The 14,203-nt window shown below is 40.0% G+C and overlaps 2 protein-coding genes across 4 annotated transcripts; one reads left to right on the plus strand and one right to left on the minus strand.

Annotated features, from left to right (window-relative positions):
- The first annotated feature begins 2,458 nt into the window (after positions 1–2,458).
- On the plus strand, positions 2,459–4,522 carry LOC122093575 (probable pectinesterase/pectinesterase inhibitor 51). The gene is made up of 2 exons (XM_042663933.1): positions 2,459–3,510; positions 3,721–4,522. Exons 1-2 carry the CDS (start codon positions 2,601–2,603, stop codon positions 4,404–4,406), a joined length of 1,596 nt encoding a protein of 531 aa, XP_042519867.1. The 5' UTR covers positions 2,459–2,600; the 3' UTR covers positions 4,407–4,522.
- Positions 4,523–6,374: 1,852 nt separating this feature from the next.
- Positions 6,375–12,949, minus strand: LOC122093535 (putative UDP-glucuronate:xylan alpha-glucuronosyltransferase 3). Of its 3 annotated transcripts, XM_042663895.1 has the most exons (5): positions 12,448–12,949; positions 12,240–12,309; positions 9,809–10,015; positions 8,389–9,035; positions 6,375–7,507 (listed from the first exon to the last, which is right to left on the minus strand). In XM_042663895.1, exons 2-5 carry the CDS (start codon positions 12,302–12,304, stop codon positions 6,468–6,470), a joined length of 1,959 nt encoding a protein of 652 aa, XP_042519829.1. In that variant the 5' UTR covers positions 12,305–12,309; positions 12,448–12,949; the 3' UTR covers positions 6,375–6,467. The 3 variants fall into 3 exon arrangements, with proteins under 3 accessions (XP_042519829.1, XP_042519822.1, XP_042519836.1); XM_042663888.1 differs by having other exon boundaries at positions 12,240–12,949; XM_042663902.1 differs by having other exon boundaries at positions 8,389–9,026; positions 12,240–12,946.
- Between the last annotated feature and the right edge of the window lie 1,254 nt (positions 12,950–14,203).

Raw genomic sequence — 14,203 nt, forward strand, 5'->3', positions numbered from 1 at the left:
TTACAGGAAAAGTAAACATCGCTGCAAATATATAGCGAAAAACCCTAATATTAAAAGCACAAAGCTGCCCTCAAATAAAACATTCGAAAGGGACCGCCATTCTATCAGGGCCTACATAAGTACTCCCTTGGTTAAACTATGATGGAACACAAGACATCGTACACCAACAATTGATTACATACGTTTCTTTTTTAGGTTTGAAAAAAAAAAAAAAAAAAAACTGCCCATTGGTGAAAGGGGATCGATTCTTGTATTAAAGCCATTTTATACAGACATGAATAAACTCAATCCTACAAATAGATTTACAAAGTGAAGAAACACAAGACCATATCGAGTAACATCAAATATCTTCTGAAATTGATGCAGGCCAATCCGTTTGATGGAAAAAAAACTGGGATACCCAAAAGGGGTGCCACTGGGTGTTTCCCACAAAATACCAAAACCCGGGATCGTTTTGGATGTCAGGGACTCAGGATTAGAGAATGGACAGACAATCATCAATTAGAAAAAAAAAAAAAAAGGCTGTCGAATGATGTGGCAATCAAATTTTCCCACCCCGTCACTGATTTCAGTAAGATTTTGTAGGAAATAAAGGTAAAATGAAACCAAGCCACTGATTTCGGTAGGACTCTGAAGGAAATGGAAAGTAAAATGAAACCCACCAACGGTTCGGACGCGTCTTGCGGCTCTTGCCCTCATGAAAAGGACATGAAATTGTGTTGTTGTCATTCGCTTCATTCGCTTCACGGGCTAAGTTTGGAAAGCGAGAATAGAAAAAGAAACGAGAAGATTTGAAACTGGGAGTTACACCGTTTAGTTGGGCCAATCTTTGTAGAGCTCTTATAACTAGAAAAGGCATGCGCACTCAAGTTTCGTGCTCATGGAGGACTTATCACTTATCTCACTTAAGATTCATGTTCATGCCACGTCATTCTACGTGTCAATATCCTATTAGCATCTAATACATAAGGGGTATAAAAAAGATTAATATCGATGTAACCAAGTTGTCACCAGAGAAAAGATAAAAGATAAATGCAGAAGTCATTATGAAGCTGATCGAGATCAATTGATGTCAAAACGCAATATCATTAGTCGGGCAAGGCCTATGTATGTAGTGTTTGGTTACACCAAGCAAAATCCAAAACAGAAATCTTTTGATTACAGATTTTTTTTTTTTTTTTTTTTTTTCTTGGGGTCCAAAGATGGAACCATTGTTAAGAGGGGAAAAAAAAAGGATGGATTTGATAACCCTACTACACCTTTATCTATAGATATGTTTTTGTAATTTAAATTTGAAAATAATAATAAAATAAGTAAGGTTACCAACATTGAAAAAAAAGAAATCCTATCTCCCCTGATAGAATAGCACATACACACACATTTGTATGTTGTAAAACTAAATTGGTAACCTAATGGTTAGGTTTCAACTACAAAGAGTAAAGTGTGTAGGATGTAAGTCCTTAGAAGAAAGCATTTGATAGAAATTGATTTCATTTAATGATAATTATAAAAATTAACTCTTAATTGGTTTTTTTGAGGGGTTATAAATTGAGTCATTTATTTATTGAATACTGTCAGACGTTTTTACCTAAATGGGTATGGTTCATAGTGCCTAGATCATTTTTTTCTTGGAGGGGAGTGGAATGGTAAAATTTTGACATGTAGATCTATGATACTTAAAGTAGCAATTAATGGAATCAGGGTGATGTTCACATGGGATTGAATGGACTAGGAGTATACCTTATAAGTAAATACATAAATTTATTTTGGGTTTCTTAATAAAAATTGTTATGAATTGAGAGAGAAAAAGATTTGTAGGCTGGAAGAGCCCTTTCCTTTTCACTTAAGAAGGGAAAAACTTTCTCATGGCACCATAATACAATTTCATCTCATATGTACTATCGTCGTGGGAAATTCTCTTCCTTAAAATAATTTTAGACTCAACGATAAACATGTAACAGATAGTGTGATGCTAGTTATAATAGGTCGACAACACCTAACTAAGGTTCCATGAGCACCAGGTGGCTTGGCTCAAGGGTCAAGTTCATTGCTTTGAGGTTCTCCCGGGTCCTATCCAAAGTTCACAATATCGGCATTAGTTTCAATTACTGCCGATATTGATACTGATCCGAATCAGTACAAATTACCATATTTTGAAAGGGAAAAAAAAAAAAAAAAAAATCCCTATCACCGTCTGATACCTTGGTCCAGGGCCCAGGCCAGCCTGAGTCAGACTGATTTTAGTAGAATGGGTCGGGCTTACCTTCGCCCAGCCCCAAACCAAAAAGACATGGGGAGGCACCCCACGTGATTAGAGAATCTGGACTCGACAAACACTGTTGGGAACTTGGGTCCCAAACTTATGTCTTCATGCATTAATTAGGTATCGTTTTCGCTGATTTTGTTTCCCACGTTAAGACAATTATGGCTTAACACAACCGTTTCAGTGTGGCTACGCCCTCGAATTCCACCGAACTTCACTGTGCATCTCGTGACCGGTGATTCCTACCCTCTAGATTCTAGCCTCACAGCCCTACCTCAACCATATATATAAATTCCAGTACCCAATATCAAAAATTCTCCGTTTCCACTTCCTCGTCATGGCTTGCCTCTTCTCTCTCGCCTTCTTCCTCTTCTTCTCCCTTTCCTCTGCTCAATCCCCTCCTGATCAGATCATCCAACAAGCCTGCAAAGCCACTCGCTTCCCCGACTCATGCAAGGCCTCGTTAACTAAGTCGTCAAATCTGACCCAGAACTCGAAACCCATCGAGATCGTCCAGGCCTCCATATCGGTCTCCACCCAGAACCTGAAGACCGCACAGTCCATGGTGAAAAACATCCTCGACAACTCTTCCGACAACCAGAACCGCTCTAGGACCGCCACGAGCTGCCTACTAGGGCTAAACAATTCGGAATTCCGGCATTCATCCGCCGCCGACGTACTTCCACGTGGTCAGATCAAGGACGCCCGGGCGTGGATGAGCGCGGCCCTTGGCTATCAGTCCGGTTGCTGGTCGGGTCTCAAGAACGTCAACGATAATGAAATAGTAAATCAAACGATAGCGTTCATGGAGTCGTTGGTTGGTTTGACCAGCAATGCCCTCAGCATGATGATCTCCTACGACCTCTTCCATGATGAGCTCAGCTCTTGGACACCTCCATTGACGGAGAGATCAGGGTTCTGGGAGGACGGTGTGGTAGGCGGGTCGGATTCTGGGTTCAAGAGAGGTTTTCCGTCTGGGAATTTAACGGCGGATGTAACGGTCTGTAAGGAGGGGGTGAACGGCTGTTACAAGACGGTGCAGGCAGGGGTAGACGCTGCACCCGATAACCAGGTAGGTCGCAGGTTCATCATCAGGATCAAGGCCGGTGTCTACGAGGAGACCGTACGTGTTCCGCTGGAGAAGAAGAACGTGGTCTTTTTGGGTGATGGTATGGGCAAAACCGTCATTACAGGATCCTTAAATGTTGGCCAGCCTGGCGTTACCACTTACAACAGCGCCACCGTCGGTACGTAACTATCATCCAGTGGAACGTGGGTCCCACCAAAAGAGAGTTAATCAGTTTAGTCTGGATATTTTTTTTTTTTAAAGTTAAGTCTGGATTCAAGGTATGATGAAAGGTAGAATCCAAAACCAAACAGTATCATAAAACAGTGCCAATCTCTTCAAATAAAAACCAATTTATTTATTATACTATAACTATTTCTGGATGGTGCAGGGGTTTTAGGGGACGGTTTTATGGCACGGGACCTGACGATACAGAACACGGCTGGACCAGATGCGCACCAAGCCGTGGCACTCCGGTTGGACAGTGACCTATCGATCATCGAGAACTGTGAATTCCTCGGCCACCAAGACACGCTCTACGCCAACTCCCTGCGGCAGTACTACAAGGGTTGCCGCATCGAAGGCAACGTAGACTTTATCTTTGGCAACGCAGCCGCAGTGTTCCAAGATTCGCTCATTCTGATCCGACCACGCCAGGTTAACCCGGAGGCCGGTGAGACCAATACAATCACGGCCCATGGACGGAGCGACCCGGCCCAGTCCACGGGATACGTTTTCCAGAATTGTGCGATCAATGGAACGGAGGAGTACATGGGCTTGTACCATAGTAAGCCCAAGGTTCACAAGAACTTCTTGGGGAGGCCATGGAGGGCGTATTCAAGAACAGTTTTCATGAACTGTAATTTGGAGGAGCTCATCAGCCCTACAGGGTGGATGCCATGGGACGGCGATTTTGCGCTATCGACACTGTATTATGGCGAGTTTGGAAATTCCGGTCCGGGGGCTAATAGAACGGGGAGAGTGCCATGGAGTAGTGTGGTACCTGAGAAGCATGTCAATGCCTACTCCCTGCAGAGTTTCATTCAAGGGGATCAATGGATCTCTACATCTTCTTGATCATTGGAAACCAAACTATGGATTATTTTTTTGTTTCAAAATACATTTTATACCCGTAATCTATTCTGAAAATGTATATCAAATACCATCTTACTATTGATATGTCTTTAAGGCTATGTTTGGCAACCAAGAGAAGAAAAGAAGAGGAAAGAAAATAGTACAAAAATACATAATAAGACAAAAAAAAAATGATTACACAATTATTTTTTGTCTCTCTCCTCAAATTTAATTTTTTTTTTTTTCTTTTCTTCCCTTCAGGAAAGGAAAGAGAAAGCTAAAAGTCTTGAGTTCAGCAGGAACGTAGCTTCTAGACATTCACTCATGTTACATCGTCTGTTGGGAGTTCGACTATTAGGTAATCATGACCTGACAACTCAACTGCTCATCTCTTTTTTCTATGGCAAATCCAAACAAGCTGTTTTCTCATGTCTCCTTGACCATCTTGACAATAGGATTCAGGGGAAGCCTAAGGGGGGTGTTTGGGTCGGTAAATCAAATGGTGTATGTATCGGATATGAATGTCAATCTTTTGATAAATATTTTTTTGAATTATGTTTTTTTCTGAAAAATCATTTGGTTGCCTTGAGGTAGGGTGTCAATCTGTCGGTTTGGCTCGGTTTCGGTCAGGCTTGAGTCGATTTCGGTGTGGGAAAACTGAAACCGAAACCGAACCAATAAGGAAATTCTAGTTTCGGTTTGGTTTCGGTTTGTTTTCGGTTTCTTAAATCGATTTGTAACCGGGTTGGTTTTGGTTTTTGGTCTAGTTTGGATTCGACTTTCAATACAAATGTATACAAAACTATGCAAATTTTGATTTTTTTTAATGAATTTTGGAGTGTTTCGGTTTCTTACCGGTTTGGTTTCAGTTTTGGTCAGGATTTTGAGCGGGTTTCGGTTTGGTTTCGGGTTCATCCGGTTTTGGTGCGGTTCGGTTTGGTTTTGGGGTTCCAATACTCCAAACCGAACGGAACCAATAAGGCTTCGGTTCGGTTCGGTCCGTGTTGTTATCGGTTTGATCCGGTCGATTTTACCGGTTCGGTTTAGGAATTGACACCCCTACCTTGAGGCTAGTGCATGTTTCTCGAGGGTTGAGATATTGGCTTCCATAGAGAACTTCTTTCCGCTTTCTCCTTTTATATTAGGTGGTAAAAAGGTTGCTCAAATCTGAGTTTAGGTGTTGAGGTAAACTCAGATTTGGAACACATCTTTTGTAATATGGTCATTCATGGGAAGTAGGGTGCTCACTTATGAGGGTCAATCTAGTGGAACCAAACAGCTCCAAAAATTAAGAATAATCATTCTAAAAAATGTCATCCCAAAGATTTACCGAACCAAACACCCCCTAAGCTGCTCTCCCAAACGCGACACACCACACTCATTAAAGTCGTGACCAATTCCCTCCTTCTCTACTACTCTCCCAAACCAATGTAATCTTAAGATAGAATGATGCCAGAGAATTTAGCATCACCAACTAACAACAGTTTAGATAAAAAGAATTCCAGGCTTTGTACCTCAAATGTGAATGTCAAACTCAGAACATTTACACTACTATCGTGTGGGACTTGCAGTTTTCCCATTTATTTGTTTCCATAACTTCATCCTTGCAGCTGCACCGTCCCAGTAATCAAATACCCAAATGTTTCCATCACTCACCACACCCCCAGTCACCACTGTTCACTTCTAATGGAGTTCACACCAAATTCCCAACAAGAACATCCATTCTATACCTCTTTCTTTTCTTCATTTTTTTTTTCTTCTGAAGAATCCCCAGTGTTTCTTAACGAGAAAACTAACAATAACTTGTAAACTATAAGTACATCGGCCTTAGAATCATTGAAGAAACAGAAATTTATGGTACCCATATTATGAAATGAGTATAAAAGACTGGATTTTTTTTTTTTTTCCTGGACATGGATACAATGTTGAGCTAAAGAAGAAAAGAGGTTGGGGGGGGGGGGGGGGTTGACCTTTTTCTGGAAATACATAATAAGCTGATCAAATAGAGGATATATGAACTCTGCATCGTCTACAAAGCGAAAAAACAAGAAGTGTACAGAAACACTATGACTTAATGGGGAGTGATGCACTGCCAACAGTAGGTGTAATTGGGATGATGATTTCATCGTCTGTCCAGTTTTTCTCACCCCAGTGCCCTAACATACCCTCCCAGGCGCATATATTCTCCAAGCATATATTTAAACGAGGATCCTGTATCTTAATTTTCCAATGCCCATCAGTGTAGTTGCTCTTCTCAGCTTGCCTCCGGTCCCACTCCAGTCCTGCCTTCTGCTTTGACCTCAGCAAGCAGAATTGCTGCAAGTTCTCAGGCATTGCATCATGCACCTTCCACCACTGTCTATGTGCAACATCACTAGCAAACTCATGTAGTATATCCACATTCCAGTTGCAGTCATAGTCTCGGAAGCATAGCCATGGCTTTAGACCCAGATAGTGGAGGACGTATAGGATTGGAGGATCAGCCCCAAAGAGATGGGTCTTCATTTTTTTCTTCTCCTCCTCATCACCAATCCAGAAATGCTTCAAGAAGTTCATGTGTTTTGGGATACGGTGCCACCATGTAAAGATTTCATTTAGGTAACCCTGATCCCCACCATTATAGGATTTAATCTCATTGATGTGCTCCATTAGCAGATTGAATGTGCAATTTGATGGCTCAATGACCATCACACCAGAATTGAATAGGGCGGCATCGTTTCCAATTGCAGTAATCTCTGGCATTGCAAATAAGAAATCAAAGTTCCTTAATATAAGCAGGTCTGCATCAATGAAGATAATCTTGTCATAGTCTGTCAGCTGCCAAAGACGAAACTTGCTGTAATTCCACTCATTGTAGGCTTCAGGTTCTGCTTTTGGATTCCTGATCCTCTGTATTGTCCGGATCTTCCATCCTGCTGCCTCAAGGCCCCCCCTGTGATACTTACTGATTGTCTCATCAACAAGTATCACCAAGTCCCTGGTTGAACCGACCATGCGAATACTCTGGGCTGCAGCAATTGCACCACAGACATAAACATGAGCTGAATGCAAAATTGTAGCATACGCTTCCCGGTGCTTTGTTCCCGCGTAAACCCGTTCTGTTTCTGTAGAGATATTAGGAAATCATTAGTTACTAGAAATCCATAACATTTTGAATTCCTGGACAGAATCAGCTGGAAAATTTGGCTAGGACAATTTGGTTGTCATAGAAGTCTTTGGTGGCCAAACAACCTTGCTTGTTCTCCTTTTTTACAGTAGAAAGATTCTCTCTCTCTCTCTCTATATATATATATATATGTATATATATTGCTTGTTCGGATCCATGTAGCCGACCCCATTGAATTGGGATAAGGCTGAGCTGTTGTATATATATATATATACACACTTATAGGTAGGATCATGGAACTAAAACTCAGATTTTGGTCATAGATAGTTCGAATATGTGCCATATAAATGTTTACTACAATCCTGTGATTCTTTACTTTATCTTTCTTGTAGGCTCTAGATTTTAAACTTTAATGTTTATTTATTCTTAAAGAGTTCGCTGTTTTCACTAAACACTAGAAGACTCAAGGCTTGACCTAGTCCATGGAATTGAAAGTCAAAAGGATTAGAGTCATACATACCTGCGATTATCATATCACTAGATTTGGTGTTGTAGTTATTCGACTTACTCTAGTTAGCAGAGTTAAGAAGACAAATCAGGAGTCTACAAGCTATGTGACAGAAGTTTTTAATAAAGGATCAAAATAAACCATGAGAGAAGTACCAAAAAAAAAAAAAAACTATATCACCTAAGATGGCTCAAAATAGACTATTTGATGGCTAAAGCAGAAACCAATTTCCATAACTAGGTCTATGCATGGAGTCAACTAAAAAACACGCATCTTCCGAAGGATGGAGACCTACTGGATCCCTTTGCACCTAATAGGATTCACAAACAACGTGATAGAAACTAATGAAATATGTTTTGACTATAACTGACCTTTGACCTTGAGTGGAACTGCAAGTTCGCATGACCCAACAGGGAGTTGAAGCTTCTCTCTCAATGTACCCAAGTTCGGCTTATACAGCCATGCATTCCCTTCACGTACTACAAGCTCCTTGCACCTGAAGAGGTTTGGGATTGGGAAGCAGTCAGTCACAAAGAGCACATACACAGGATGGTAGGCTTTAGCAGAGGCAGCAAGCCTTGCAGCTGCGAGCTGCAAATGCAATCGAGCAACATCTCTCGACCAGTTCCCCAACCTGTGGCAGGGAAGCTTGACAGCAATGAGATCAAGCCGTGGCTTTTTAGGCACCCTGGGTTCAGGTAGATAGGGACAAACAGGAACTTCTTCTTCTTCTTCTTCATCTATCCATTCTGGGTATAAGATCTCCCAAGTTACATTCTTCTTGACATAATCCAGGTTTACAACAATATGCTCAGCCCAAGGTAAGAGTTGCTTCCAATGATCAATCTCACTGTCATTGAAGTTTAATAGGCCTATTCCCTGAATTCCATTTTTATCAGCTAGTCCCCCAATGGTTTTTGAGATCTGATACCAGTTAACATCTATACGTGATACATAACGTGGATCTGCAGTAGGCCTCTCCCATATCCACCTGTCTACAAAACTTGGCCTGCATGCACTGATAGTAGTATTAAGCTTCAATATCTTTAAACAGTCATAACTAATGCTTTTCTGTTTTGCTAAATTGCCTCCATGGCTCCATGGAATTACATCAGGTCCAAAGTCTAGCATTCCTCTGTTAAAAATCAAATAAAAAATCGAAAAAGAGGAAAGGCTTGTGTAGCTAATCTTTCCTGAAGCCTTGTACTTTGGACACTTCGAAGGAAGTAAACATAAACCCAAGAGATTTAGAGGTAGTAGAATAAATGCATAATGCACTTGAGCATTTGTTGGATCCCATATAGGATGTTCCCTCAGTAGAAAATCAAACTGCATGGACATCATCAATTGAAACTACCATATGGTTGAATGGTTGCAAACATCCAATCATGTCTAATTTATGATCAAGAATATCAATATAGATCCCCAAAGGATTTAAAGATCACTATTAGAACCCTTATTTACCCTCATTGGTATCGATCAGCCAATCCACTGAGCAAGAGCATGAGCTTGAAATTGATACCAGATTGACCAATCCACTACATATGACAAATTGGACTAGTCCCATCTCACAATGAGATGGATTGGCACTGATGTGATACTGATCCTTAAAACCATGGTCAAAACCCTTAGTATTCATGCCAACATGCCACACAAGCTCCGAGGTGCATATGCCTTTTTCTTTTTTCAACTGGGGCAGGGGTGGGGGGGGGGGGGGAGAGAGAAAAACAGATCTAAAACACCAGTCAGAATTAAGAAGAGTGAAGAACGAGAAAAGGAAATAAAACATACCGAGAACCAGGGTTTGATAGATGGTCAGCACTGTATACTGATGGAGAGAGGAGGAGAGTTAAAAAAGTTCCAATTACAATGAGAACAAGGACAAGTTTCAAAGATAATAACTTGCAGTTCGAACTCCTATCTTGGACTGGAATGTGGAAGGGCTTCTCAATATCTTTAAAATCTTTTCTTATAAACCTTCTTTTATTTGTGTCATCACTGGATCAAGCAAGTATTCAAATTTAAATCAGTGGATAAAGAGGTAAAAAAAAAATAAATAAGGGACATCAGTTATTTATAAGAGAAGAACATTTCATATTAGTTATTATCAAGGACATCACAAGGGCTTTCCTACCAATCACAAGAAGAAACCTTCAATAGAATATACAAGGAGAAGTGTTCAATCAACCACCAAGATGCTGGGCCAATGAAAACTACAGAAAACCACACCAAATTCCAGAATTATGTTCACGTGTTCAGTAGTACAATACATTCATAGTCATAATTTCCTTGTTCTAACTATTTGACATTGCAAAAGGAATCCAACTAATGCATTCTAACTTGTTTCCCAACGATACTCACCAGGATTGGCCACACTCAACCGAATCAACTCAAGATCAGCAGGGTCTGATCCAATCCTTGATCCCAATTCTTAAATCCTTGACCACAACTCACTTCCAATCAAGACTTCCCCTGCCCTTATATTCCCAACTTCCACCCAATTGCACCAAAGTTAAGCATATCTACATAAATTATAGTACTAAGTACCTTGTTATGCCTGCAAATTACAGTGTCTAGGACTGCCTGTCAAACTGATGTGAAAATTAACAAGAATCACCTGTTAGCAGGAAATTATTGCAGGAAACCATTCAATAGTTTGTGGGGGGTTAAAGAACCCATTTGTGGAAATGTGCAGGAGGTATTGACTCCACCTTGAAACCTCTCACTTTATAGTAATTTTCTTTATTGATACAGAGAAAGAAGAGGTCTACCATACAGTACAAGGAGGGAAAACAGTAATGCCTTTCAAGAAAGTTCAAAACTCCATCTATAAACTTAACCATCCCGTCACCAACAATGCGAAATAGGATTTCCATTGTCTCCTAATTGTGGAGATACACACCGCCAGAATTTTTCAGTCAGATTCCAGCATAAAATAATAGGCATTATCACAATTTCTAGGAGAATTCAAGTTTCATTTGGTTGAACCATGTGCTTTTCAGGTTAGGCTTACATTACAATTTTGCTGAGGGATTTGATTATTTATGGTCGACATTTCATATCGACCCCCCCCCTCTCTCTTTGGCTGTATTTCCTGCTCGAACCCACGGTGTTGGGGTTATAAGGTAAAGGGGTCAGGAATATGTTAGCCAAAACACAAGCTCCCATCATTACCAGAAAGTCAATTCTTCATAAATCATCCCTGTTTTCCAGTATTACTAGAACTCAGAATAGTTATAATTAATCAGTCAAACATGTAGGCCTAATGTTTTACGTCATGCTTCTTTTGCTTAAGGATGAATTTCTCCAGTAATACTATTCATAAAGGACAGAAACAAAACTTCAATTTTCTTTAGAAGAAGGAAGCCAAAGCTTTTGAAAATTTCAAGATATCTCATCGAAAGGAGTTGACCAATTTTTGTAATAGTCAAATCATTGTGTTGGCAATGGAAATGTAAACCCTGAGCTTATAAACCTTTACACCTCAATCCTTTCATGAGAAACAGAATAGCTGTGGAGGTTGACGGAACACAAGCCTTATTGAAGGAGAAGAACAAATTTAGGGGTAAGTTGATACAAAGTTCTGTTATCATCTTTTAATGGATTTCCAAAATAATTAAAAAAAAAAAAAAAAAAAATCCTGACAGTGTCAATGTATTATTTCATTAAGACCCTGATATCTGTAATTGGTACGTCTTTAGCACTTTCTCACTCAATTTATTCAGTCTAATATGATAAGTTCTATCTGTGATTCTATCTCCTACTGAACACCATTTTGATATTTGATACATTTTTTTTATCACAAAGCAGCCCGAACAATCAAAGAATTGAGATATTGAAGGAACTACATGGACCAAATCCCCAGGATCTCATAGACGAGCAATAATGACCAGTACATGATCGCGACAAAGACAATCTCATAACCAAAACATCCACAGTTATGTCAAAAACAATCAAAAGTGCTATTAGGAACAAGTTGGTGGAAGACACAGAAAGCCAGCAAAATCAGGAAAAGACCAGAGTAAGGTATCCATTGGATGAATAGATTCTTCTCAATGATAAAAACCAAACCAAGTATTGCATCATAAATTAGAGATTTACAGCATACAACATCCATTATGATGATTAATATGAATAGAGCAACAAAGACCATTAAAAAAAAAAAAAAAAAAAAAAAAATCCCCCACTTTGACGGGACAAAAGAATGAACATAATAACTCACACTGATCCGGATAGTCTGTGCCTAGTCTCAACTGGACTAGGCGATATACCAATTACTCCTCTCATCCCAACTAATATGCAGCAGGGGAAGACAGCATTTGCAAATAAGAGAGACCCGTTTGAGAGGGTTAAGAACAAAGCAAAAAGAATTGGGAAACCAAATGAATTCGGTAAACTAAATGCAAGAAATTCACTTAGAAAAAGAGCACCTTAAGAAATTTTTGGACGGAGAAACTGCTCACTGAAGAGATGGATTGAAGTACAATTGGAATAAAATGATTGAGGAGGAGGAGGAGAAATGGGAAAATGGAAATGTCATAAGAAGAAAGTCAATAAAGCTATACAGAAGCCAAAGTAAATGAGGTGAATAAGAAGTTAAGAAAAAACAATCAAGACAAGGAGCAGAGAACATGAACTAATAAAAACCCATCATCAAAACGAAGGGCTGCAATGGGGGGAAGAACAACTGAAGATGATTGGAAGAACTCAGAAGCCCAGACGACAAAACTATGAAATCAGGCAGATACCCAGATAGAAAAAAATCCTTTAAGAGCTGTGAATGAATCTGTGTATCTTCTCTTCTCCTTTCCTTTACTCTGCTTCTCTCTCTTTCTCTCTCTGTCCGACCTCCCAATGGGAGCTTGAGTAGTAGCCTGGAGGTGGAATTGGAAGTTTTATTCTTGCAGAAATCTGTGAAGTGCAAACCAAATAAAAATGGTGCTGAGATGGCGACTGTGTGTCGGAGTATTGCTTCCTTGCTGATCTCACACACGTAGGACCACAGTCAATATTTCGTAAGCAGAAGCTTAAGTAACAAAGAAACAGGAAAGCATATTAATTTCTTTTTTTATTCTTAGTTTTACTATTATCTATTTATTATTCATAAATTCAGAAAAAAAAAAAAAAAAAAAAAACTCGGCGATTAATTGTTTGTTTCAAACACTGGTTGGGTTGGGGTTTGAAAAAGTCGGGTCGGATCGGCTGGCTTGGCGTTTAAGGTTTTTTCCTTTTTTGGGAGGCTGATTTCAACCGATTCTGATCGATTCCAATCTGGATCAGAATCTCCGGGACCGATTCTCGGATCTCGATTCCTGTTTTTAAACCCTGCTTAGGGCCAACCTCCATCCTTAGCTCTTGGTTCCTGGCTGGCCCGCCTAAGAAGATTTTTCTCATTTCTGTATGACCCAAGTATCTTTTACTAGGCAAGTTAAGATGGGTCCAATATTACTCGGCAAGTAAATCCCAAAGTCTCATGCTCATATGTTAAATTTCAGTTTAAATCAAGTTTTTCAATGGCAACATAAAACGTTGAAATTTTTCAAGACAGTAAGAGTGTGCACAATTGATACTGCCAAATTGACTGTCTAGTAGGGTAAGGACACGCGTCGCCCACTTGGACACGTGTCACCCACCTAATAGAGGCTGCCAGGACTCTACCACATCAACCGCGTGAAGAGAATATCCCCCACGAAGGGGTAAGACATATCGGAGTAGGACTCTAAAAGAAAATGAGGTAGACTCGAGGAAGACTCCTCCGAGGAAAGGGGAAACCCTAAACCCTAAGAGCTATATAAGAAGGCCCAGAAGAAAGGGAGAGGTAAGCATGAATACCCACACCATTACTCCTTAACAAAAACTGTGCAGCCAATTCCTAACTTGAGCGTTGGAGGACTAACCCCGGACAAAACTCCGGGCCTCTGCCGTCTGTGCTTGTGCAGGATCAACTCATACGGGTTTTTCGGCAGCAACAACAATAATGGTGCTAGTACATGATAAGTCAAGGAATCCAAATGACAATAAATAGTACCGACTGATGGAGCATAGTGGATATCTTTACGAATCAACCTATAAAGCCGATCCAATAATGATACAATGATACCTTTGAACCATGCTTTGTAGTCCTAAATCTCTCAATGGTTTTTTTTTTTTTTTTTTTTTTTTTTTTTTTTTCTGGCTATGTTGCCA

The sequence above is a fragment of the Macadamia integrifolia genome, chromosome 2 (assembly GCF_013358625.1).
Source record: "Macadamia integrifolia cultivar HAES 741 chromosome 2, SCU_Mint_v3, whole genome shotgun sequence".
Taxonomy (NCBI): Eukaryota; Viridiplantae; Streptophyta; class Magnoliopsida; order Proteales; family Proteaceae; genus Macadamia; species Macadamia integrifolia.